The following is a 22716-nucleotide window of genomic DNA, read 5'->3' as shown; positions in this document are numbered from 1 at the left end:
CAACACAATCCTATATGCATGCATACTCACACATAGTGCCATCCCATTCCTAACCCTTCCCATCCCAGGGTTATTGTACAGAACGGGATTACATCAATATTGCTAAAAGCCATTTGACCCAGGCTAGACCTGGGAGAGGCAGGCAGTTGCAAAGACAGAATCTTCTTTCTCAAACAACTGAAGCCCATCCCAGCAGAGCCTCTGCCAGGCATAGGCTGTGGGCACTTTGCCGGCTTGAAACGCAGTTGGCCATTCTTCTTCTCAATTCCGATTAAGAGTGGCTTTGGTGAAAATGCACCAATATGGAGTATTTCGTAGGAAACAACAGGATAGCTGTGGGTTGTGGCTAACCTTGTGTTCACACCACTTCCCAAACCAGCCTTGGAGATGTGGCCTTGCACCTTAGGGGAAGAGGAAACTGTCTTTCTAACTGCCCACCTGCCTGTCCACCTGCTGCCTCTTCCAGTTCTTGAATGAATTGCAGTCGTACCTCGGAAGTCGAACGGAATCTGTTCCGGAAGTCTGTTCAACTTCCAAAACGTTCAGAGACCAAGGCGCGGCTTCTGATTGGCTGCAGGAAGCTCCTGCAGCCAATCAGAAGCCACGGAACCCGCAATGGACATTCAGGTTCCAAAAAACGTTCGCAAACCAAAACACTCACTTCCAGGTTTGTGGTGTTTGGGAGCCAAAACGTTCAAGTCGCAGGGCGTTTGGGATCCAAGGTACGACTGTACGTTCATTCATGATTTTGACTTCATGTAGTAACTCTCTTTTCTTGGTTATGGTTTATAACGGGCTATAATCTATGAAGTCAGGCTTAACTGGCAAATAGATCACATTAGGGGTAGAGAACCTGTGACCCTCCCAAATGCTCTTGAACTCCCATCTATCCCAGCCAGAATGGCTGATGGTCAGCGATGATGTGAGTTGTAGTCCAACAACGTTTGGAGAGCCACGAGGTTTGCATGGTTATAAAAATGGCGAATGAGCCACAGGCTAAAGAGTTGGGCTTAATTTGAAATGAAACCATCTCACTTCCTTCCTCCCCACCCAGCCCCACTTTAAGCACTGAGTAATACTGACTGTGTTTACTCCCAGGTAGGTGCAAATATACCTGCAGCCTTAGAGACTTGAAGGTCAGCTTCCCGGAGGCAGAGCCATTTGCCCACCACCATAATTACCCCTTCCTACCCTGAACCAGCCCATGCAATCCAGATCATGCGCTCAGCAAGAGATATCTTGACAGCAATAGCTCCATATGACTCATGCAAGCCTGAAATCATTTTTTTTCAGGAGGTGGGGACCAGAACTGAGTGTTAGTGGTGTGATAGTCATGAGCATGGAGCCTTGAAGATGTTAGTGCGAGAGGACCGCGGGGTTGGGCCTCGGCTCACATACTGCACTGCTCCTCCTTGTGGGCGGAGGAAGAGGCGCAATGTGCCTTTAACAGCCTTCCTGTTGTCTTGCCGATTGCAGGGTCTTCCTGCTGCGGGAGAGTCAGCGGAACCCCAAAGGTTTTGTCTTGTCCCTCTGCCACCTGCAGAAGGTGAAGCACTATCTTATCCTTCCGGTAAGTGGTCGCATTGAAGAATGTACAAAGCTTGCCTTTATAACAGCTGCATTTGGACAGTCAAATCCTGACTTAGGAAATAAACCAAGATATGCCCGAGCTCCTTGCACCTGCATGCAGCCCGCTTTGCATGAGCAGGGAAACAAACTTAGAAGCTGGGGGGGGGGGGGAGTGTGCACGAGAGAGAGTGAGAAAGAGATAGAAATATCTTGAGTTTGAGGGAACGTGGTTACCAGACAGGCTTCAAAAGAATGAACATAATTAAGCAAACAAGCCTGGTATAAGTTACAAGTAGGTAGCCATGTTGGTCTGCTGTAATCGAAACAAAATAAAAAATTTCCTTCCAGTAGCACCTTAGAGACCAACTAAGTTTGTTATTGGTATGAGCTTTTGTGTGCATGTATCTGAAGAAGTGTGCATGCACACGAAAGCTCATACCAATAACAAACTTTGTTGGTCTCTAAAATGCTACTGGAAGGAATTTTTTTATTTTGTTCAGATTGGTATAAGGCAGGAAAGACATCTTGGCAGTACCCTTTCCTGCCAGCAGTGGGAGAACTGAACAGTCACCCAGTCAGGAATCCTTTGGAGACCTGCACCTTTTCCAGCGCTTTTTCCCCCCCAAGCCAGGCTGGACCCTAATACTAGTTGTGGAGAGCAAGGGCAGGGGGGGTTGGAACATGGCCCTGGCCTGCAGCACAGTTACTACTTTGTGTGCTCCCGAAAACTGAGCCCAGACTCCACTGCAGCCTTGCTTTACTCCAGGGGTAGTCAACCTTTTTATACCTACCGCCCACTAATGCATCTTTGTTGATGGTAAAATTTCCTTACCACCCAGAAGTGCTCAGTGGAAGCAGGATTCAGCTTGTGCCGTAGAACCCACTAGTGGGCAGTAGGGACCAGGTTGACAACCCCTGCTTTATTCTCTTCTGCGCCTTCCCCTCCTGCCAGCAACTCACCATCTTTTATGGGTTTCAGAGTGAAGAAGATGGACACCTCTACTACACCATGGACGACGGCCAGACTCGCTTTGCTGACTTGATCCAGCTGGTGGAATTCCACCAGATCAACCGCGGCATCTTGCCTTGCAAGCTGAAGCACTACTGCACAAGCGTCGCCTTATGATAGGCTGTCTTCCCAAGCGGCCTTTCCCTGTGCCCCACAGATTGGCCACAGCCGGTGACAGGGAGCGGGGGTCTGGGGAGCAGGTCTTTTTTTGAACTCTGTACACCGGGATCGACTCCGAACTTTGAATTGCTCCTTAATAAACTTCAGCTGCTGCAAGCGACCCGATTTGAACCTTCCCATTCCACCACCACACCGTCATCGGAAGCCTCTGGATTTTGAGCAGACTCGAGGATGGATTCGAGGTTGTGGCAATTGCACTTCACTTCTTAAGAGAACACGACTCTGTCGGTGGGCAGCTTCCACCATGAAAGGGAACTGGTGTCCATCTGACCGCCAGGTGTCCCGCTCCACTTCGGGGCTTTGTGTACATCTCTGATCCAGGGCTTGTTTTGGTACCACACACAAGAGATTTTGCTGCTACTTCAGTCCTCCTGCCTCCTAATGTGTTCTCATTTTCTGGGAGTTGCCTTTCAGGTTTGTTGTGGGTTTTGCATCGCTTCGAAAACCTGTTTGACCGGAGGCAACAGTGGGGGACAAAAGAAATATTGGATGCACACGTCACGGGAAGCGATGCCTCTTGCACACTAACTTCCAGCTCTCATTTAACAACAGCGACAGAGGTTTGCCTGCCTCCAGCACTAGATTTTCTGGGAGCTCCCTCACCTTTGTTAGGAAAGGGAAATTTTCTCTTCTTTTTCTCTGGTGCTTGGCATTGCAGCTTATTTAAAGCGGCAGTCTCCTCTTGGGATGCTGGGCCCATGGGCAGAAGGCTGGTGGAGAGTCAGGAGGGAATCCGGTGACAGTAACTGAAGATGAAAAGGAAAAAGACCCTGAGATTAGAGTTTTATGTGCTACCAACTGAGCTGTCCCCCCCCCCCCACTCCAGCTGTTGTCCAGGCAAAGACCCAGCCTTCACTGGAACTTTTTTAGCTCTACCAGATTAGAAGAGGCACACAGGATGGGTGGGTGGGTTATTTGCATCGCCCAGGAGGCTATCCTTTCCCAGGGATCTCTTCAGTCTGCAGTCCCAAGCATCTTTTCGCACAGATTTGAAGTTGCTTGGTTCTAGTCCTAGCTGCTCCCTCCACTTGAACACACAGGGATATTCCTTTCAGCACTCTCTCCGGACACCCAATTCTGAATACATTTAAACTCAAAGATCTCGCCCCCCCCCCACACCCCGCCAGCGTTCTTATTGGATATTTGGTGCAATATGGCCAATGCCACTGTGCTATAATCCCCAGCTCTCATCCTCTCAAGCTGTTGGGTTTTGTCGTGAGTTGGCTTGTGCTATTGCATCTAAGCATCACAGGCAAGGAATCGAGGTAGGAAGAATTGGTTTTCTCCCCTTACATGAAAGGGGATTTTAAAAACACCCTGGGATGGGGAGGAGGAGAAGCAGGAAGGCTCTGCCACTAATGTCGTGCAAATCTATAAGGCCAGTATCTACTGTGATGAGTTGTGTATATATATATAAGTGATGATAATAAATTGTATTTTTTTTCATACATTTGCTTTGATTTTGTACACAAGATCAGTTGTGAGAAAAGAACAAGCTAAGAGCAGCCAATTAAATGAATAGCAGAGATCACCCTGTAAAGAATCAACAGATTATTTTATCGCTTTATTTATCTAAGACACACAAAACTTCTTACTCATAAATAAAAGTTTATGTTTGATAACTTCTTGTTTCCCTATCCTTAACAGCCCTTGAGGCAGGAATGAGCGTGAAGCCAACGCCGGGCTTCCTCCATTTTTGTTACTGATATATCAGTTTCGCCTCTCAGTGCTACTCTTTGGGCCTCTCTAGATACTGAATCACCCAGATACCATGACATAAAAAAAAAAGAGAGACTGCGTCAGAAAGGAGTGTCACTGTTGATTTCCTCCAGCCCAGCACCATGGCATTGGTTACACTTGAAATTTCGATATGGGGATACTAGAAGCAAAGCATGCTGGGTGATGCTTCTCGCAAGGCACTCTGGGCAATGTCATTTCCCTGTTCGCATACTGTGTGCCAAGTCTCGTGGTTTTGTTTGTGCATCACGAGTGGTCGGGCCTGGAAGTGATTAGGCAGGATTTGCCATGCAAATCCACTTGGGATTTAGCAATGGCCAGGAGATTAAGGCCTTGGGAGTTGGCCAATTAGCTGGCCTTTTTTAAGATCCTTGAAGAAGGACCCACTGGGGAAGATGTGAGGGCAAATCGCAGAGCTGCCAAAAGCCCACAGCCTTCTCTATAGGAGTCAGAGAAGCCACTGCCTGGTCTCTGGAGGCTACCTCTGCCTCTTCAGCAGAGCCACCATGGCTCCCAAAGTTGTATTGATAACAGGATGCTCATCCGGGATTGGGCTGGCATTGGCTGTGAAACTAGCACAGGACAAGCAGAGGAGGTTCAAAGGTGAGCTTCTTTAAACAGTTTTGTGAAACAACATTTTTAAAAAAATGTGTACAATATAGTTGATTTTTTTCTCTCTGCCTAGTTTCCTTTTAATCTGATGCAGCTACACAAAATGACATGATCAGGTTGTTTGCTTTTCCAATTTCTTTCCTGTTGGATTCGCTTCTAAGTTTCCAGCATTTAGCATGGATGGTGGTGGTGTAGAGAGCCCTTTGCTAGCCTGGATGAGGGTATTCAGGGCACCTATCTTATCTTCAACTTCTTACCCTCCCTTCACCATGACGTCCCAGGGTGGGTAAGAACAGAACAATTACGCAATTTGAAAGCAAATACTTAATGCAACACCAAAACGACAATTTAAAATAGAGCGAAAAGGTAAATTCAAAATTAAATGCATAATTCTGTTTAATTGTTTATACCCATAGTTGCAAGCATGTTGATCCAATGAACTTGCCATGGATATAAGAAATCGTTACCTGAAGGCTGTAACATGCCCTGTAGCCCTGAGGCAGGACCATCTCTTAACATCCTGTTTAGGGAAGTTTTTAATGTTTGGTGTTTTATCGTGTTTTTAATATTCTGTTGGGAGCTGCCCAGAGTGGCTGGGGAAACTCAGCCAAATGGGTGGGATATAAATAATATATTATTATTATTATTATTATTATTATTATTATTATTATTACTGCACAGTGCTGAGCTTCCAACTCTGGTTTTGAGTGTTTCCTAGAATGAGTGTGTTATCAAACAAATGCAGGGATCATTAGTAGTCTGGCTGCGAGCTTTTTAATTAGCTGCTGATTGTATTGTAGTAGCTTTTAAATTTGATTCTGGTGATGCATCACCTTACAGCTGCTAAAGAATTAAAATCTGTCGATTTTGTCTACTGCCTTCTATTCTCTAGCTCCAGTTTTAATTGGAAACTCAGACTTAAACTACATCTAAAAAAACACACACCGAACCTCCGGTGTTTTCCTGTTCAGCCATTTTGAAAACCTGCACTTCCAGGATTGAAATTTGGAACTGTGGTTTAGGGTTGCCAACTTGAACACCAGGAAAAGGGGGGGATGGGGACAAGCCTGCCATTGTGCCCTTAAGAGCAGCACGATACACTGAAATTAGCAGGTGAACTATATCATAACATAGAAATAAACATTATCCATCAGTTGAAGGCTTTAGGCCACACTGTTGCTGATAATAATAATAATTTATTTATACCCTGCCCATCTGGCTGAGTTTTCCCAGCCACTCTGGGTGGCTCCCAATCGAGTGTTAAAAACAATACAGCATTAAATATTAAAAACTTCCCTAAACAGGGCTGCCTTCAGATGTCTTTTAAAGCTAAGATAGCTGCTTATTTCTTTGACATCTGGTGGGAGGATGTTCCAAAGGGCAGACGCCACTACCAAGAAGGCCCTCTGTCTGGTTCCCTGTAACCTCGCAATGAGGGAACCGCCAGAAGGCCCTTGGCGCTGGACCTCAGTGTCCGGGCTGAACGATGGGGGTGGAGACGCTCCTTCAGGTATACAGGACTGAGGCCGTTTAGGGCTTTAAAGGTCAGCACCAACACTCTGAATTGTGCTCAGAAACATATTGGGAGCCAATGTAGGTCTTTCAGGACTGGTGTTATGTGGTCTCGGCGGCCGCTCCCAGTCACCAGTCTAGCTGCCGCATTCTGGATTAATTGCAGTTTTCGGGTCACCTTCAAAGGTAGCCCCATGTAGAGCACATTGCAGTAGTCCAAGCGGGAGATAACTAGAGCACAGCTCCTGCAGACAGTTTAAAAGTTGGCAACTTAGGTTGGGTACTTTGGAAATTAAAAAAAATGTCCTTTATAGCCCCAGCTATGAGGGTTTGACAATTTGGGCAAGGTGGAATGTAAAAGCTTTGGTCTCAAAGTCGGAGTGGAACTGAGGATGGTTTGGGACTGAGTGACGAAAGCTCCTGTGTTCCAGTGATTGCCACAATGAGGAATGTGGCCAAGAAGGAGAAGCTGGAAACCGCTGCAGGGGCTGCTCTCAACAGGACGCTGGAGATCAAACAGCTGGATGTCTGCGATGAGAAATCCATCCGCAGCTGCGTCAACAGCATCCCCCAAAGGCATATTGACATCCTCAGTGAGTATCCAAAAGGTTTGCTGCATTATCTGTCACCCGGAGTAAGGATTGTGTTAGAAGGAGGTGCGCAGTGAATCAGAACCCCTGCCCCACCAAAAATAAATGTGGGCTCTCTCTTTTTCCTTTCTTTTTAACCCAGAAGGAATACTTGGGGTGAGGTAGCAGCAACGGCAGTAAGATGATGGGGATGGAAGGACTTGCTTGGGACTTCCCTAGATGTTTACATTGTGCACGTGTATGCTAATTCCTACACACACCCAGTGGTGGACCTACATTTTTGGGGCCCCAAAGCTTGAACGGTTATGGGGCCCCTTCACAACCAGCAACGAAGTCTGGGTAACCACTGTTATGTTATCTTCTTCAAAGGGTTTGTTCCGCGACACATCGCCACGAATTCTCCATGAGTTTGCGTTTTTGGTATCCGCTTATGAAATCATTTTTATTCCTCTAGGATTTTGACCACTTTTTAAAAAGTGGTGGTGGAGAATACATTAGCCACAGCGGAACAGCCAATTTACCGCAACACATCATTTGTGTTACTGACTCTCAAACTTTGAGATTGTTGAAATACATACGGCAAAACATTAGTCAATTTTTGTGAGACTCAAATTGGGTGACTCAGTTTGGGTCTACTAATTTGGGACTTGGGGACTCAAATCATTTCTGGGGGCCCTGAGAGATCCACAAGATTCCAGATTGGTTCCTAGTAGAGCCTCTCGCAAGTCTGGGACTGTGATTAAAGAAAAAGAAGAAGACATTGCGTGTCAGATTATTGTGATCTGTGTAGGTCAAGAATGTTAACCAGAGATGGGTGGCAGTAGGGATAAATAGAGTAGTGTAGGGGGGATTGTCCTCTGAAAAATTATGGAACAATGGGGTCCAATGTGACCATTTTGCCTACACTCCTTAGTCCCATATCGTGCTGTGCCAATCTAAAGCCTTCCGGATTGGATTAGAAATTTACTAGAACAACACTCAAGCCAAGGGTTGCTTAGGTCCTTGGCAAAAGATCACAGTTGTGCAGGATAATAATGCTCACTCTCTGTGGGTAGAAACAGACATTCAGAAACCACACAGTAGCTGCTTAAAAATTTGCAGTAAGGTGGTGTGCATGTGCAGTTTTCACTTGAGACTGAAGAATCAAGGAGTGACACTCGTGACTGGACGACCGCAGGTCAAATAACCCCCAGCAGAATGCTCATTTTACCAGATGCAATGTCATCTTTGCTACTGCTGCTCCCCACCTCACCCCCAAATAAAACCCTGGCATTCCAGAAATGGAAAGGCGGCTCTGGAATCTTGTCTGGTGGGATAGAATGAGGGCAGAGAAAGGGTTAACCATTCCCCTGCCCCCCTGAAGCTGCCCTGCTCCCATCACGTTTCTTTGGTGGAAAAGCAGCCAAATTTCCCAGAAAAGTGTGGCCACACCCTTAGGTAGAGAGAGGCAACTGAATTTAGGTATCATAAAAGGCCAGTAAATGGTTAGCTGTTACATTTTTACTAGCATGGTAAATTACTTGCACAGCCCCGATGGGATTTTCCATCTCAGCTGTCCAAAAATAACTTGACCAGTTTTAGGTATTCTGCACAGTGACTTTGGCAGGCGGAGGGGAGCAGCACCACTTTCTGATTGCCTCAGGCAATAAAATGACTTGGGATGGCCGTTCCCAGACATGCAGCTAACAACAAACACACAACTCTGGCCTAATGTGAGCCAGTGTGGTGTAGTGGTTAAGAGCAGTAGACTCATATTCTGGTGAACCAGGTTCGTGTCTCCGCTCCTCCACATGCAGCTGCTGGGTGACCTTGGGCTAGTCACACTTCTCTGAAGTCTCTCAGCCTCACTCACCTCACAGTGTTTGTTGTGGGGGAGGAAGGGAAAGGAGAATGTTAGCCGCTTTGAGACTCCTTTGTTGTTGTTGTTTAGTCGTTTAGTCGTGTCCGACTCTTCGTGACCCCATGGACCAGAGCACGCCAGGCACTTCTGTCTTCCACTGCCTCCCGCAGTTTAGTCAGACTCATGTTTGTAGCTTCGAGAACACTGTCCAACCATCTCGTCCTCTGTCGTCCCCTTCTCCTTGTGCCCTCCATCTTTCCCAACATCAGGGTCTTTTCCAGGGAGTCTTCTCTTCTCATGAGGTGGCCAAAGTATTGGAGTCTCAGCTTCAGGATTTGTCCTTCCAGTGAGCACTCACGGCTGATTTCCTTCAGAATGGATAGGTTTGATCTTCTTGCAGTCCATGGGACTCTCAAGACTCTCCTCCAGCACCATAATTCACCACAATTGAGACTCCTTAGGGTAGTGATAAAGCGGGATATCAAATCCAAACTCTTCTTCTTCTCTTCTAATATCTTGTGAAACGCCAGCTGGATTACCTGTCTGCATCTCCACAGTTACACACTCGTAGTTTAATGTGGCAATCATCTAGTCGTCAGTGTGAAGCAGTTCTCAGTTTCCCCAAGTGTCTGAGAACATGGGAACGGGCTGGAATGGGGTAACATTGGCTCTACCATTGGGCTAGAGCGGGAATGGGGAAACTGCAGCCCTTCAAATGTTGCTGGACTCCAACTCCCTCAGCCCCAGCCTGTTTCCACTGCTCCCTTCCTCTCACTGAACACCAAGGGTGGGGCTCACAATAAGATCTTTTGTCTGCCTGTTGCAGTCAACAACGCTGGCGTTGGTCTTATTGGTCCCATCGAGTGCCAGACCATCGAAGAGATGAAGGCCATCATGGAGACCAACTTCTTTGGCGTGGTGAGGATGATTAAGGAGGTCCTCCCTGACATGAAGAAAAGGCGGAGTGGCCACATTGTGGTCATCAGCAGTGTCATGGGTTTGCAAGGTAAGGTTATTGTTTTCTTGGCTAAGTCTTCATTCACACAAGCTTTTTTCAGCCTTGTTCGCAAGCCCAGATTTTAAGAAGCAATTTCCTTTCTGTGTGGATAGTGCATTATGCAGCTTAGCCACTAGGGGGCACTGAGCTGATTTGCATCTGGGTGAAGTCAGGAGTTCCCTGTGTCTGTTTTCTTCCTATGAAGAGAGACAATAAGGTATTTTTTTGCCAAATTTCTGACTGGTGCATCTTCCTCTAAGTCTTCCATGTCACCTGCTTCCTGTGACTCAACCTCTATGCCTTCCTTACTTATTTATAAGTAAGCTCTTTATACGCTGCCCTCTCAATTACATACCATTAATATATTTAAAAGAAGACGCAATACAGAATAGCTATTACAATGGCTGGCTACTGCATTCATAAGAACATTGCCTACTAAGCTAAATCAGTCAAAAGGTACAAATAGGCACTTTCCCATCTCCTGGGAAACACACAAACAGCAAAACATGATGGCCATTCTGTGTTGTTTGTCACCAGTATCTGATGTTTTGAGGTAGGTCACCTCCAGAGACAGATTCATGGAGGATAAGGCTCTGTTCTGTTTCCACTGTCAGAGGCAATATATCTCTGAATGCCAAGGGCTGAGAATCACTGGTGAGAAGAGGGTAGCTGGGTGGGTCTTTCCTCGGAGGCAGTGGGCTCTTGTGATGTTCTCTGAACAGAGGCTCCCTTTAGATTAGGATCAATAGCCACTGACAGACCTAGCCTCTTAATAAATCGTCTAGATCCGGCTTCCTCAACCTCAGCCCTCCATATGTTTTGAGACTACAATTCCTATCATCCCTGACCACTGGTTCTGCTAGCTAAGGATCATGGGAGTTGTAGGCCAAAACCAAGGTTGAGGAAGCCTGATCTAGATCTTTTTCTTAGCAAGCTAAGGCTTTGTTTGCACATGTGCAGCAGAATGAGGTGGGTAAATCCCAAGGGGGCAGAAGGACAGACTCAAATTTTGAATATTTTCTCATCTAAAATAAAAACCAGAAACAAAAACAAAAAACCCCTGCAAGTAAATAGCTAGCACATATGGGGAATTTTTATCCCAGCCCATTTTGCCATGCCAGTTTTCACTTGCAGGGAGGGGGTGTGTGAGAGAGAGAAACCTTCAAAATGTGGCTTATTCACTTGCTGTCTGGAGTGCCAAACACTTTAGCTGCACATAAACTCCATGTGAAAGTAGCAAAAAAGATCAGGGTGGCTGGTGTAGGGGACTTTTAAGCAGATAACAGGTCTTTTTTTTTTCTTCTTGTTTAAGTTAAGATTTTATAGTACAGTGTTACCTTGGGTTAAGAACTTAATTCGTTCTGGAGGTCCGTTCTTAACCTGAAACTGTTCTTAACCTGAGGTACCACTTGTGCTAATGGGGCCTCCCGCTGCCGCTGTGCCACCAGCGCGCGATTTCTGTTCTCATCCTGAGGTAAAGTTCTTAACCTGAGGTACTATTTCTGGGTTAGCAGATTCTGTAACCTGAAGTGTCTGTAACCGGAGGTACCACTGTACTCTGTATAGTACGCATGCCCCCTCTCTCTGTATATGTTTGTGTATGTACACACACACACACACACACACACACCTCCATTGTAACTTGTGTAACTGTCATTTTATATTGAAATGTTGCCTGAAAGTTGTCAAAGCCAGTGGCTCATACAATAAATCTGATGCCTGAATAAACGAGGACATAATTAATTTTGTTTGACTTGGCCATCAGAATGGTCTGCCTGCAGGATTTGTCTGTGTCCAGCCTCTTGCTAATCTCTTCTTTTTCAGGCATTGTGTTCAATGACATCTACACAGCTTCCAAATTTGCCATTGAGGGCTTCTGCGAAAGCCTCATCATCCAGGCGCTCAAGTTCAATATCTTGTGAGTGGCTAATCGGCAAGTGATGCTTTTAGACCCCTTCTCCTCCCCTGCCATGCCTATACAGTTAGTGTTGCCTTCTTTTGCATTTCTGGCAAGTCTCCTTAAGTTTCGACAGCTGCAAAAGCGGAAGGAGTTCAACAGGGGTAGCTTTTTTCCGGTTGAAAGAGTCTAGTGAACGGAAGAGCTTCACTTCATGAATTTATGGCAGGGGGGGAAAGTGGTCACTTTAAATAATGGTACTAAGTGGTGCTATTCACAGGATAAAACAGCTGGTGGTCAGACGAAATTCACTCTGATCAGATCAGAGTTAGCATCTCCCTTTGGGTAGTTTAGCTCTTCAGGAGGGGTAAGTGGGGAAACAGGGAGAATTCAAGTTTATTTGTGGCTCATTTGTCTCAAAGTGGGGTGACAACCTCACCACACATTTAAAGCAGTACTATACCACTTTAAGCATTCATGGCTTCCCATTCCCAAAGAATTCTGGGAACTGTAGTTTATTAAGTGTGCTGAAAATTGTTAAGAGATCCCTATTCCCCTCATGAAACTGCAATTCTAATAATTCTGTGGGGGTTCCCTTTGGACTCTTTTCTTTTCTTTTCTTTTCTTTTCTTTTTTTTTCTTTTCTTTTCTTTTCTTTTCTTTTCTTTTCTTTTCTTTTCTTTTCTTTTCTTTTCTTTTCTTTTCTCTTCTCTTCTCTTCTCTTCTCTTCTCTTCTCTTCTCTTCTCTTCTCTTTCTTTTGCTAGCAGGCCATGTTGAATCCAGCCTGCTTTTTTAAGAATCACAAAAAGGAGCTAAGGCATGGGGGGGGGCTACATAAATAAAGGATTTTGAACAGTATATATTTAGGATTGGCGTTCTCCCCCCCCCCCCAATATAGCTTCCAAATTAGCCACTTTTTTAGTCATGGTTCGCTACAGTCATACCCAGAATAGACAGGGTGACTGAGGTTAGTCATCTGTATTGATCTGAATGGGCTTACTCTGCGTATGACTTAGTTGGATCGAGCGCAGCCGTTTCTCACTGCCACTTCCACTCCCTCCAACAATTGCTCATAACCTGACTTGGCCTCTTCTGTGCCTCTGGAACATGGTGGCTCCCTTCCTCACAGCCGAAATGGAGGGAGGACCCCACAGGCACCAGAAAAGAATGCCTGGCTTAAGGATGAACCTTACATATTGTGTGCTTGGCTTGTAGTGTCAGTTTGATAGAGCCTGGCCCAGTCGTGACCGAGTTTGAGATGAAGGTCTATGAAGACGCAGAGAAAGCTGACTATTCCCAGACGGATCCTGAGACTGCAGAAATATTCACCAATGTCTACCTGAAAAATTCGAAGGCCATCTTCTCCAGTTTGGGCCAGACCCCTGAAGATGTAGCTGAGGTGAAAAAAAACTAATGTCTTCTTTATGTGTGACAAGGGCTGCCATTTATGATGATGATGATGATCATCATCATCATCATTACCGGTATATCATCATCATCATCATCATCACTTGCAGGAATTTCTATGCTGCTCAAGACACAAAATTCCAGATAGCTGCACATTTTAGGATTGGAAAGCACTTGTAGAACCAAGCATAGGGGGAAAACAGCACAGCATCTTCAGTAGAATGGACAACCTGGCTGGTTCACACCACAGGCAAAGTCTGTGAGAATATAAAAGCTTTAAGCCCATGTCTAAAGCAACCATTCTGAAGCTTGGGGCGCCCGACATTGTTAGACCACAACTCCCATTGCTCCTGACCACTGGTCCTGCTAGCTAGGGATGATGGGAGTTGTAGTTGTTAGGCTATCCCTGTCCAGGTAGGGGTGCCACTGAGGCCCCCCAAGCCTCAAGCAGCAGCAATGCGTCCAAAATTACCCACAAACTGCATACCCGCTCCTTCAGAAGGAATGTAACCCCATCGAAAGCAGGCAGCCTCCCATCCAACTGGTTAGATGCAAATTAACAGTCTCTCACCCAGTGTTGCTCAAGAATTCAAAGAAACAAACAAAAAAAACCACAACAGTGCAGTATTGAATGGTGCAGTCTGCCATCTTGATTCAAGTTGTATCCAAGCACGGGTGGAAACCTGCTCCTTGATCACAGGAACCATCTTGCAAAATTTGGTTAAGGTATCTGAACACATACAGAACAGACAAACAACTTTCCAAAATATATAGCGGATGTGGTCAACTGATTAATCGTAGGAGTTTTAGTAGGTTCCATTGATTAATCAACTAAGGCTGGATCTACACTGACCTTTTTAATGTTATTAGAAAGATATTAGATATATAGTTCTAAAACGTCACAGGGCAGACTGGCAAATAAAAAATGCTCCTTACCTTGTTTTTTACCGTAACAATAGAGTTTCTCTATTGCAGGTTCCCGGTTGCTCAGCAGCTCCCTCTGGTGTCTAATAATAATAATAATAATAATAATAATAATTTATTCATTCATTCATTCCCCACCCATCTGGCTGGATTTCTCCAGCTACTCTGGGCAGCTCCCAACAGAATTGATGATGATGATGTTGATGACAATAATAATAATAATAATAAAGTGATAAAACATCAGACATGAAAAGCTTCCCTAAACAGGGCTGCATTCAAATATCTTCTAAAAGTTGGATAGTTGTTTATTTCCTTGACATCTGATGGGAGAGCTTTCCACAGGGCAGGCACCACTACCGAGAAGGCCCTCTGCCTGGTTCCCTGTAACCTCACTTCTCACAGGGAGGGAACCGCCAGAAGGTCCTCGGAGCTGGACCTCAGTGTCTGGGCTAAACGATGGAGGTGGAGACGCTCCTTCAGGTATTGTGAGGGAGGGTGGGCTTTGGAGTGCAACCCCATCTGCAGAGCCACAGGTTTCCCAGCTCTGCCTTTGTGTGGATGTCCCCTGGCATTTATTTACGTGGGTGTCCTGTGCTTCCCTCCGCAGCACACGCTGAAGGTCATCACCACGGCCAAGCCGCCCTTCCGCCACCAGACCAACGCCATCTACACGCCCATGACGGCTCTCAAGCACGCCGACCCCACCGGGGCCTTGATGACCGACTCGTTCTACAAGATGGTCTTCAAATATGATACCCTCTTGCACGTCAGCCTGAAGGCCATTCGGCTGATCCGCTGGCAAGCCCAGAAAATGAGGCAAGGAGCCAGACTGTTGGGCTTCAGATGAGGAGGCCCTTCAGAGGCCGGAGAGAGAGAGACTGGGGAACGGAAGATCCCAAAACAGATTCACTTCTCTTTTTACCAAACTTTCTGTTCGCACATTTGTAACACTTTAAAACCCTCAATTCTATTCTCACTACTTCTGACTAGGCTTTTTGTTTTTTGTAATTCGCACCCTGGAGCCCTGCTTTGTGTTTATTTGCATGCTTTAACCCCCGTTCTCCCTTTGAATTGCCCCAGAGATGAGGTTGAAAGGCCCGTGTTCATGCAGAAGCTGAGCAGGAGCAGCAGCAGCAGCAGCCAGGAAGGCACGGCTCTGAGCAGTCCCAGGATAGCAAACCACTTGGAAATCTGTGAACTGGTCTCACCTCTTAGGACAAAGAGCAGCAGTGCAAAAAAACAAAAACAAATAAAGGCTGAACTGTGCAATATGTTAAATACAAGTGGCTTGCAGCCACATGGGGGGATTAGAGAAATTAATCCCAGGCAAGGGGGGGGGGGAGAATTGCCATCCAGATTCGAGGTTTAACCCTCCCCTCCCCTGGCGTGATTCTGACAAAAATCCTCTCTCCCCGCCCCCTCCTTGCTGCAATTAGCAATAGCAACAAAAAAAGAGGTTTCCTTGCTGCTCTTTTTGTTTGTTTGTGGTAAATGTGATAGCAGTAAAAAGAAGAAGAAAAGAAATAGCCTACCCTGTGTGGACTGGAAAAGCATAATTCACACACCTCCCACAGATGTGAATTTTACCTTCGTAGAGGAGGCTAGTTTCTACATGCGCTCAGGCATCCCTCTCTTACCTTCTCTTGCTGGGAAGCAAGAGAGTTCAATGACACATTTCAGCCAGGCAAAAACACTCGAGGATGGCACAAAGAAGCAGGGCTGGTGAGGGGGTGTGGCCTAGGGAAGGGGCGTGGCCTGGGGTGATGATCAGATGCAGGGGTCTGGAGGCCGGCATTTGACCTCCCACAACCACTCCTGCTTGGGAGGAACAGAAAGGTGGTTGGGGAGAGAAGGAAGGGACCACGGAGGTGCTGCAGGAAGAAACCAATTTATTACATCTCTGAAAGACATGCCCTCCAACATGAAAATAGGGGCCTCCCATTCCAAAATGGGATAATTTTACTATTTATACCCCACACACCTTACTGGGTTGCTCCAGCCACTCTGGGCAACTTCCAACATATATAAAAACATAATAAAACAGTAAATGTTTTTTAAAAAACCCTTCCCTAATACAGGATTGCCTTCAGACAGCTCGGGGGTCAGATAATTCCACACCCTCCAACATTTCTCCAATGAAAATAGGGACATCCTAAGGAAAAGCGGGACATCCTGGGATCAAATCAGAAACCAGGATGGCTTCTCTAAATAAGGGACGTCCCTGGAAAATAGGGGCACTTGGAGGGTCTGCAAAAGAGTGAAGCCCCAAGTGATTGACTCTACCATCCAAAAGCAGCAATAACACAATCGGAAGGCGCTCCTCCCCTCTCCATCTCAACCTTTACAAGTTTTTGCCGCTGCAAAGAGAAGATGCACCTGTGGCACAAATGGCCACTGGCTATCCATTCTGGTTCTGTGTGTGCCAGCATGTTGGGGCTATCTCTCTCATCACTACCCAAATTCTCTGGCTAGGATCCGCTGTGGTGTTGAGGCAGGGGACCCCTGTGTGTATGTGTGTACCCACCCAGATCCATCCCTTTTTGAGCTCACAGAGGTGCTTGGCACACACCTTGGCAGTTGGGAAGAAACCAGCCTAAGGAAGAGTCCGTTTGTGAATCCTGTGGAGAGTAGGGATGGGTAAATTTTGTCCATTTCGGATTCTCATGTTTTCCACTCTAAGGTTCGGTTCTCTCCCTTTTCCTCATCAGTTTATGATTTATAGGGAACTGAAACCAAAAGTGACATATTTGTGTATCCCTATCCACAGTACACTCTCCATGGTACCACAGTGGAGTAACTTCAGTCTCTGGTCTTCATGGTCTGATGGGAGGGCTCTTTAAATAGTCATATGACTTCCAACACACACAGGGCCATTAGGACAATGGGAGCTTGCCCCACCAACCTCAAGCCCATCCTCAGCCAGCCCCCCAACCCCCACCTGCCTGCTTTCTTATTTGCACCCAGTCAGGGATTGGCGATTCCTGTCACCAGTTCCAGATCCACCTTCCGTCAGTCTCTCTGCCTTCTTACCTACCAGTTGCAATGGGCACCCGTCATCACTGCCTTCTTCAAAATTTGGCAAGCCAACTGTCATCTTCCTGTCATTCTGCTGAGTGGGGCTCTGGCCTCCTGCCTCAAAGTCTTACCTCATGGTACCACCCGTTCTTTATCCTTTAGCATTTGAGAGTCCTGAATCAAGGTTTACTTTTTGGTTGTTTTCTGGTTGTTGTTGCTCCTAACAGTTTTTAAATCGCACACAAACACAATGCAAAACCATGGCAAGGTTGCCCTTGTGTGCTGCCCGTTTCTCCTCAATCTCTCTCCTTGCCCTCTTTCCCTAATCACCCTCAAACAGCCCTCAAAATATGTAGTAGCAGAAGTCGAATGAAGAATACTTTCTGGAAATAATAAAAAGGAACAACGTAAACATATCAGTATGTTTCCGAGCACAATTCAAAGTGTTGGTGCTGACCTTTAAAGCCCTAAACGGCCTCGGCCCAGTATACCTGAAGGAGCATCTCCACCCCCATCGTTCTGCCCAGATGCTGAGGTCCAGCTCTGAGGGTCTTCTGGCAGTTTCCTAATTGTGAGAAGTAAAGTTACAGGGAACCAAGCAGAGGGCCTTCTCGGTGGTGGCACCCGCCCATCAGATGTCAAGGAAATAAAGAACTATACAACTTTTAGAAGACATCTGAAGGAAGCCCTGTATATGGGAGTTTTTAATGTTTGATATTTAATTATGTGTTTATATTTCTTGGGGCCCCCAGTCAGATGGGCAAGGTACAAATAAAATTATTATTACTATTACTATTACTACTATTATTATTATTCAGGAACAAACAAATAAGTGCTTCTCTAGTTGGTATGTAGCAGTCTGAGTGAATTTCCATACACAATGCACACAGAGCAGCTGTAATAGTTTAGTGATAACAGGAACTCTGGAAGTAGAAGGAAACCCCAGTGGTGGGTCATTGGGTACATGAGGACCAGACTTCTGCAAGATAAATCAATTCTCCTGGAAACTCAAACCTGAGAACCTTTGCTTCTAGATTATCAGTTGCCCTGATTGCTGATTATAATGTCTCTGTGTGAGAGAGAGATGACACCTAGCGGCCCATGCAAGTATTTCTCTTCTTGACTTTTTGCCAAGAGACCTATTCTGCAAAATGATAAGAGCGGATTTGATTATGATGACGCTGATTCGATCATTTGACATAGAACTCTTGCAGAGCACATAAGAGGGGGGAAAAGGAGGAGAAGGAGGAAGAAGAAATCAGAAGGTTTTTGTTTTGTTTTTGCTCCACATCTTCTGGACTTCTACTTGTAGATTGAATACCTGGAAGCTCCCCTTTACTCATTTGTGCCCTTGGTCCCATAGGCAGAAGCGGGTGACATTGGGGGTGGCCATGTGCTCTCATCGTGCTGGTTGAGTCACATGATCCTGAGGTAGACAGCCCATGACCAGCCTTAGGGGTTTCAGTTCCCAGTCCCAGACAGAAATATCTCCAGCGAGCTGTGCTTATTAGACCCTGACGCGGTATTTTTAGCCACTTGGGGTTTAAACTGTAAAGAAATGACTGAACAGCGCCTAATTCTGATGACTGCGTGGACTGAAAAAGCAGATACAACACAGAGGGAGGGAGCAAAGGTTGCGGCTTGTAAGGCGAAGGGAACCTTCAGTCTAAATAAATACAAGAGAGGTTTTCAAGGAGATAATTGGTGATGATAATGGAGGGGCCGATTTCTTTGAAATGGTGTTTTTAGGAAAAGGTAGCCGTTTCCCAGAACCAGGCTTGTTTTACGTAAATCACAGAACTGGAAGGGACCACGACTCCCACTCTCTGAAACACAGGAAACTTTGGCCCAACATGGGGCTCAAACCCACAACCCTGATATTAAGAGTCTCGTGCTCTACTGACTGAGGAGTTCATCTGTATGGACCACAGTCAGCCTTGTTTTTCCTCTGACAAATCACCACTATTTGTGGGATTATGAAGATGGGCAGAGCAATCCTAGATTCCCATTAGGCTGGGACATGAGATATGCTGTGGCATGGCCACTTCCCATAAGCCCCAAACAGCATGGCCAAATATCAGGATGGCAGGAAGTCCCTTCCAATCTGGAGGGCACTACGTTGGCCACCCTTGCTACACATTCTCTTTTTTTTTTTTTTTTTAAAGATATTTATTAAAATTTCAACATGTTACAAAAATGAGCGAAAAAAGAAAAAAAAAGCAGATTAAAAAAAAGAAAAAGATATAAAAATGGAAAAATACAGAGTACAAAATAAAACCAGGTAAACAAACAAATTAGTCTTTCTATGTCTTATCCTTCATTTACTTGTTTCCTCGACCTCCTCACACCTCCCTTTTTTGTATTCCAGTTCACATATTCTGTTCAGCAGTTCCCTCCCCTCTTTTAAATATCCTAATCAATAATCATAAAGATATTGTACTTTTAGATTTTTACATATTACATAGTAAACCCTTTTTTCATCTTCCCTTGTAACATTTCAGCTAAGAACCACTTAGTTTTTATCGAACATCATTCTAACATTCATTGATTTTACAATATTTCTGTAGATAATCTTTGAATTTCTTCCAATCTTCTTCCACCGACTCTTCTCCCTGGTCTCGGATTCTGCCAGTCATTTCCGCCAGTTCCATATAGTCCATCAGCTTCATCTGCCATTCTTCCAGAGTGGGTAGATCTTGTGTCTTCCAGTACTTTGGAATAAGAATTCTTGCTGCTGTTGTGGCATACATAAAGAAAGTTCTGTCCCTCTTTAACACCAATTGGCCGACTATGCCCAGGAGGAAGGCCTCTGGTTTCTTCAAGAAGGTATATTTAAATACCTTTTTCAATTCATTATATATCATTTCCCAGAACACCCTTGCTACACATTCTCAGCCTGGGGGACACACACAGACAAACTGGTGTAAAAATACCACCAGTCTGGGGCTGTGCTAGCAAAGACACCCACATGCTGCCTCTACACAGGGGGAGCCAATGAGTGTATAATGTTATGACATCACAGCACACACACCATGGTGCCACAGTGCCCCCTGTCTACCAGTCCAAGCAGCACGGGCAGCAGCAACCCCTGCTACAACGAGACCCCTGGTGTCCATACAGGCAGGGATTCAGTGACCACACAAACCCCTGTCATGTTCCTCAGAAACCAGTGGGGTATAGTGCTTAAGGTACTGGGGCTTGAACCTCACTTGGCCATGAAGCTCAGTGGGTGGCCTTGGGTCAGTCACCATCTCTTAGCCTAAGCCTACCTCACAGGGTTGTTTTGAGGATAAAAAAGGAAGAGGGAGAAGGCTGTATGCCACTTTGAGCTCCTCAGAAGAAATAATAACAATGATGATGCTGATGGTGGTGGTAGTAGTAGTAGTAGTAGTAGTGGTGGTGGTAGTAGTGGCAGTGTTTTGGAGTCCAACACAAAAAGGAAGGAAGGAGAGTGAAGTATTAGTACCACTCTATTCTGCCTTAGTCAGACCACACCTGGAATACTGCCTCCAATTCTGGATACCACAATTTAAGTGGGATATTGACAAGCTGGAGTGCGTGGAGAGGAGAGCAACCAAGATGATCAAGGGTCTGGAAACCAGGCCTTATGAGGAATAATTGAAGGATCTGCTTAGCCTGGAAAATAGGTGACTGAGAGGAAATCGGGCAGCTATTTTCAAATATCTGATGGGCTGTCACATGAGAAAGGGAGCAAGCTTATTTTCTCCTGCTTCAAGTTCCAAGAAAGGAGATTCCAACCAAACACCAGAGAAACCTTTTTGACAGTAAGAGCTGTATGGCAGTGGAATGATCTTCCTCAGGAAGTTATGGACTCTCCATGTAACACAGGACCCACATAACTCCCTGAGCAGGAGGACTGGGCAAAGCGCACACTGTTTTCCTGGGACAAAGATTGAAGACCTACCCAAGGAGGCAAAGACCTTTTCGCCTGTAAGCCAAGGGAAGCCAAAGATAAACACCGACAGCAGCCTCACCAAACAGGACATGGGATTGGGAGCAGGGGCAGATTTAGGTTTGATGAGGCCCTAAGCTACTGAAGGTAATGGGGCCCTTTATATGTCCAGCAGTCCTTTGTCAACAACAAATTGTCACCTTTTTTGCGTTGAATATATGCTATATGGTAATTTATGGACCTAATAGGTTAGGTATCTAAAGCCATTTTATTTGTTTTTTATCTTATATTGTTGAACTGTACATACAGGTTTTTTTCCTTTAATTTTTTTGGGGCCCCCAGGAGAGTGGGGCCCTAAGCTATAGCTTGTTTAGCTTCTACGTAAATCTGGCACTGATTGGGAGACAGGAGATGGGAGTTCAAACCTCATTGGGGTGGGGGGTGGAGGGCAAACATGCCCCCATTCAACTGTGGCATGTCTACAAAATCCCACAGAGCGGCCTCAGCAGTGAGGCACAGCCGCAGACAGCACTTAATCACCTCATGGAGCGTTGTGGGCTGCTGCGAGAACAGACTGATGAACCAGATTGGCTCTGGGCCTGATCCAGCACAACTCTCTTGCTTATGTTTATTTGACTTTTTCCCCCAGGCTCAGCACTGAGTCACAGACATCTGGATGAGCCCTAAGTAAAACAGCTCACGTTGCACAAATGGTGGTATAGGCCGGGCTGAGAGACATTTAAAGGTGAACCTACCTAATTCATACTTTCCAGAGCGCGATGTGAACTGAAACGCAACCAACTTCACGCAGTGCTGTTCTCCAACCAAGTAATGCTTACCAAAATGCATGTGCTAAGCGGAGGGCGCATATAAATGCATATATTAGTGGAAATAGCGCACACAAATGACAAAGTGTTTTCCCATCAGGCAAAACGATATACGAAATGGCGTATATTAGGAGAAATGAACAACAGAATGTTATTGAGGACTTTTATTCTTTTCTTAAGCAAGCTGATGTGGAGAACGGAACCTCAGATTTGAAAAACGAGAAACGGAACTTTCTTTATGTATGCTACAACAGCAGCAAGAATACTCATCGCAAAGTATTGGAAGACACAAGAGCTACCCACACTGGAGGAATGGCAGATGAAAATGATGGACTACATGGAATTGGCGGAAATGACTGGCAGAATCCGTGACCAGGGAGAAGAGTCGGTGGAAGAAGATTGGAAGAAATTTAAAGATTATTTACAGAAACATTGCAAAATTAATGAATGTTAGAGGGATGTTGGATTGAAGTTAAGTGGCTTCTAGCTGTACAGGTTTTAAAGCTAGAAATATATCAAGATTAAGGATTAGGATCAAAAAGGTTTAGAGAAATGGAAAAATTGGTTTTTAAATAGGTAAAAATCTAATGTCATAATATATTAAGATTTAGGATTGGAATTAAAAAGGAGGGAAAGAAATTGCTGAGCTTACAAACTGAATTGGAATACAAAAGAGGGAGGTATGA

The 22716-nt window shown here is 45.5% G+C and overlaps 3 protein-coding genes across 11 annotated transcripts in view; 2 read left to right on the top strand and 1 right to left on the bottom strand.

Annotated features, from left to right (window-relative positions):
• Positions 1–4206, top strand: part of GRB7 (growth factor receptor bound protein 7) — an 83688-nt gene extending 79482 nt beyond the window's left edge. For all 7 annotated transcript variants that reach the window (XM_080978299.1, XM_080978298.1, XM_080978295.1 and 4 more), the window contains 2 exons: positions 1477–1570; positions 2549–4206. In XM_080978299.1, coding sequence (XP_080834425.1) covers positions 1477–1570; positions 2549–2695 — 241 coding nt within the window. In that variant the 3' untranslated portion in view covers positions 2696–4206. The remainder of the gene's footprint in view (positions 1–1476; positions 1571–2548) is intronic.
• IKZF3 (IKAROS family zinc finger 3) overlaps positions 3374–22716 on the bottom strand; it is an 85793-nt gene continuing 66450 nt past the window's right edge. For all 3 annotated transcript variants that reach the window (XM_080978320.1, XM_080978319.1, XM_080978321.1), the window contains one exon: positions 3374–3859. The gene's annotated coding sequence lies outside the window, so the exon portion shown is untranslated. The remainder of the gene's footprint in view (positions 3860–22716) is intronic.
• On the top strand, positions 4536–15254 carry LOC308461421 (retinol dehydrogenase 8-like). Its single transcript, XM_080978359.1, has 6 exons — positions 4536–5098; positions 7051–7212; positions 9876–10055; positions 11871–11964; positions 13160–13343; positions 14883–15254. The coding sequence occupies exons 1-6, from the start codon at positions 5002–5004 to the stop codon at positions 15120–15122; spliced, it is 957 nt and encodes a 318-aa protein (XP_080834485.1). The 5' UTR covers positions 4536–5001; the 3' UTR covers positions 15123–15254.

This window comes from Podarcis pityusensis (assembly GCF_964106645.2).
Source record: "Podarcis pityusensis genome assembly, chromosome: 13".
NCBI classification, from domain to species: Eukaryota; Metazoa; Chordata; class Lepidosauria; order Squamata; family Lacertidae; genus Podarcis; species Podarcis pityusensis.
Note: the sequence above shows the minus strand (reverse complement) of the source record. Positions and strands in the feature narration are given on the sequence as shown.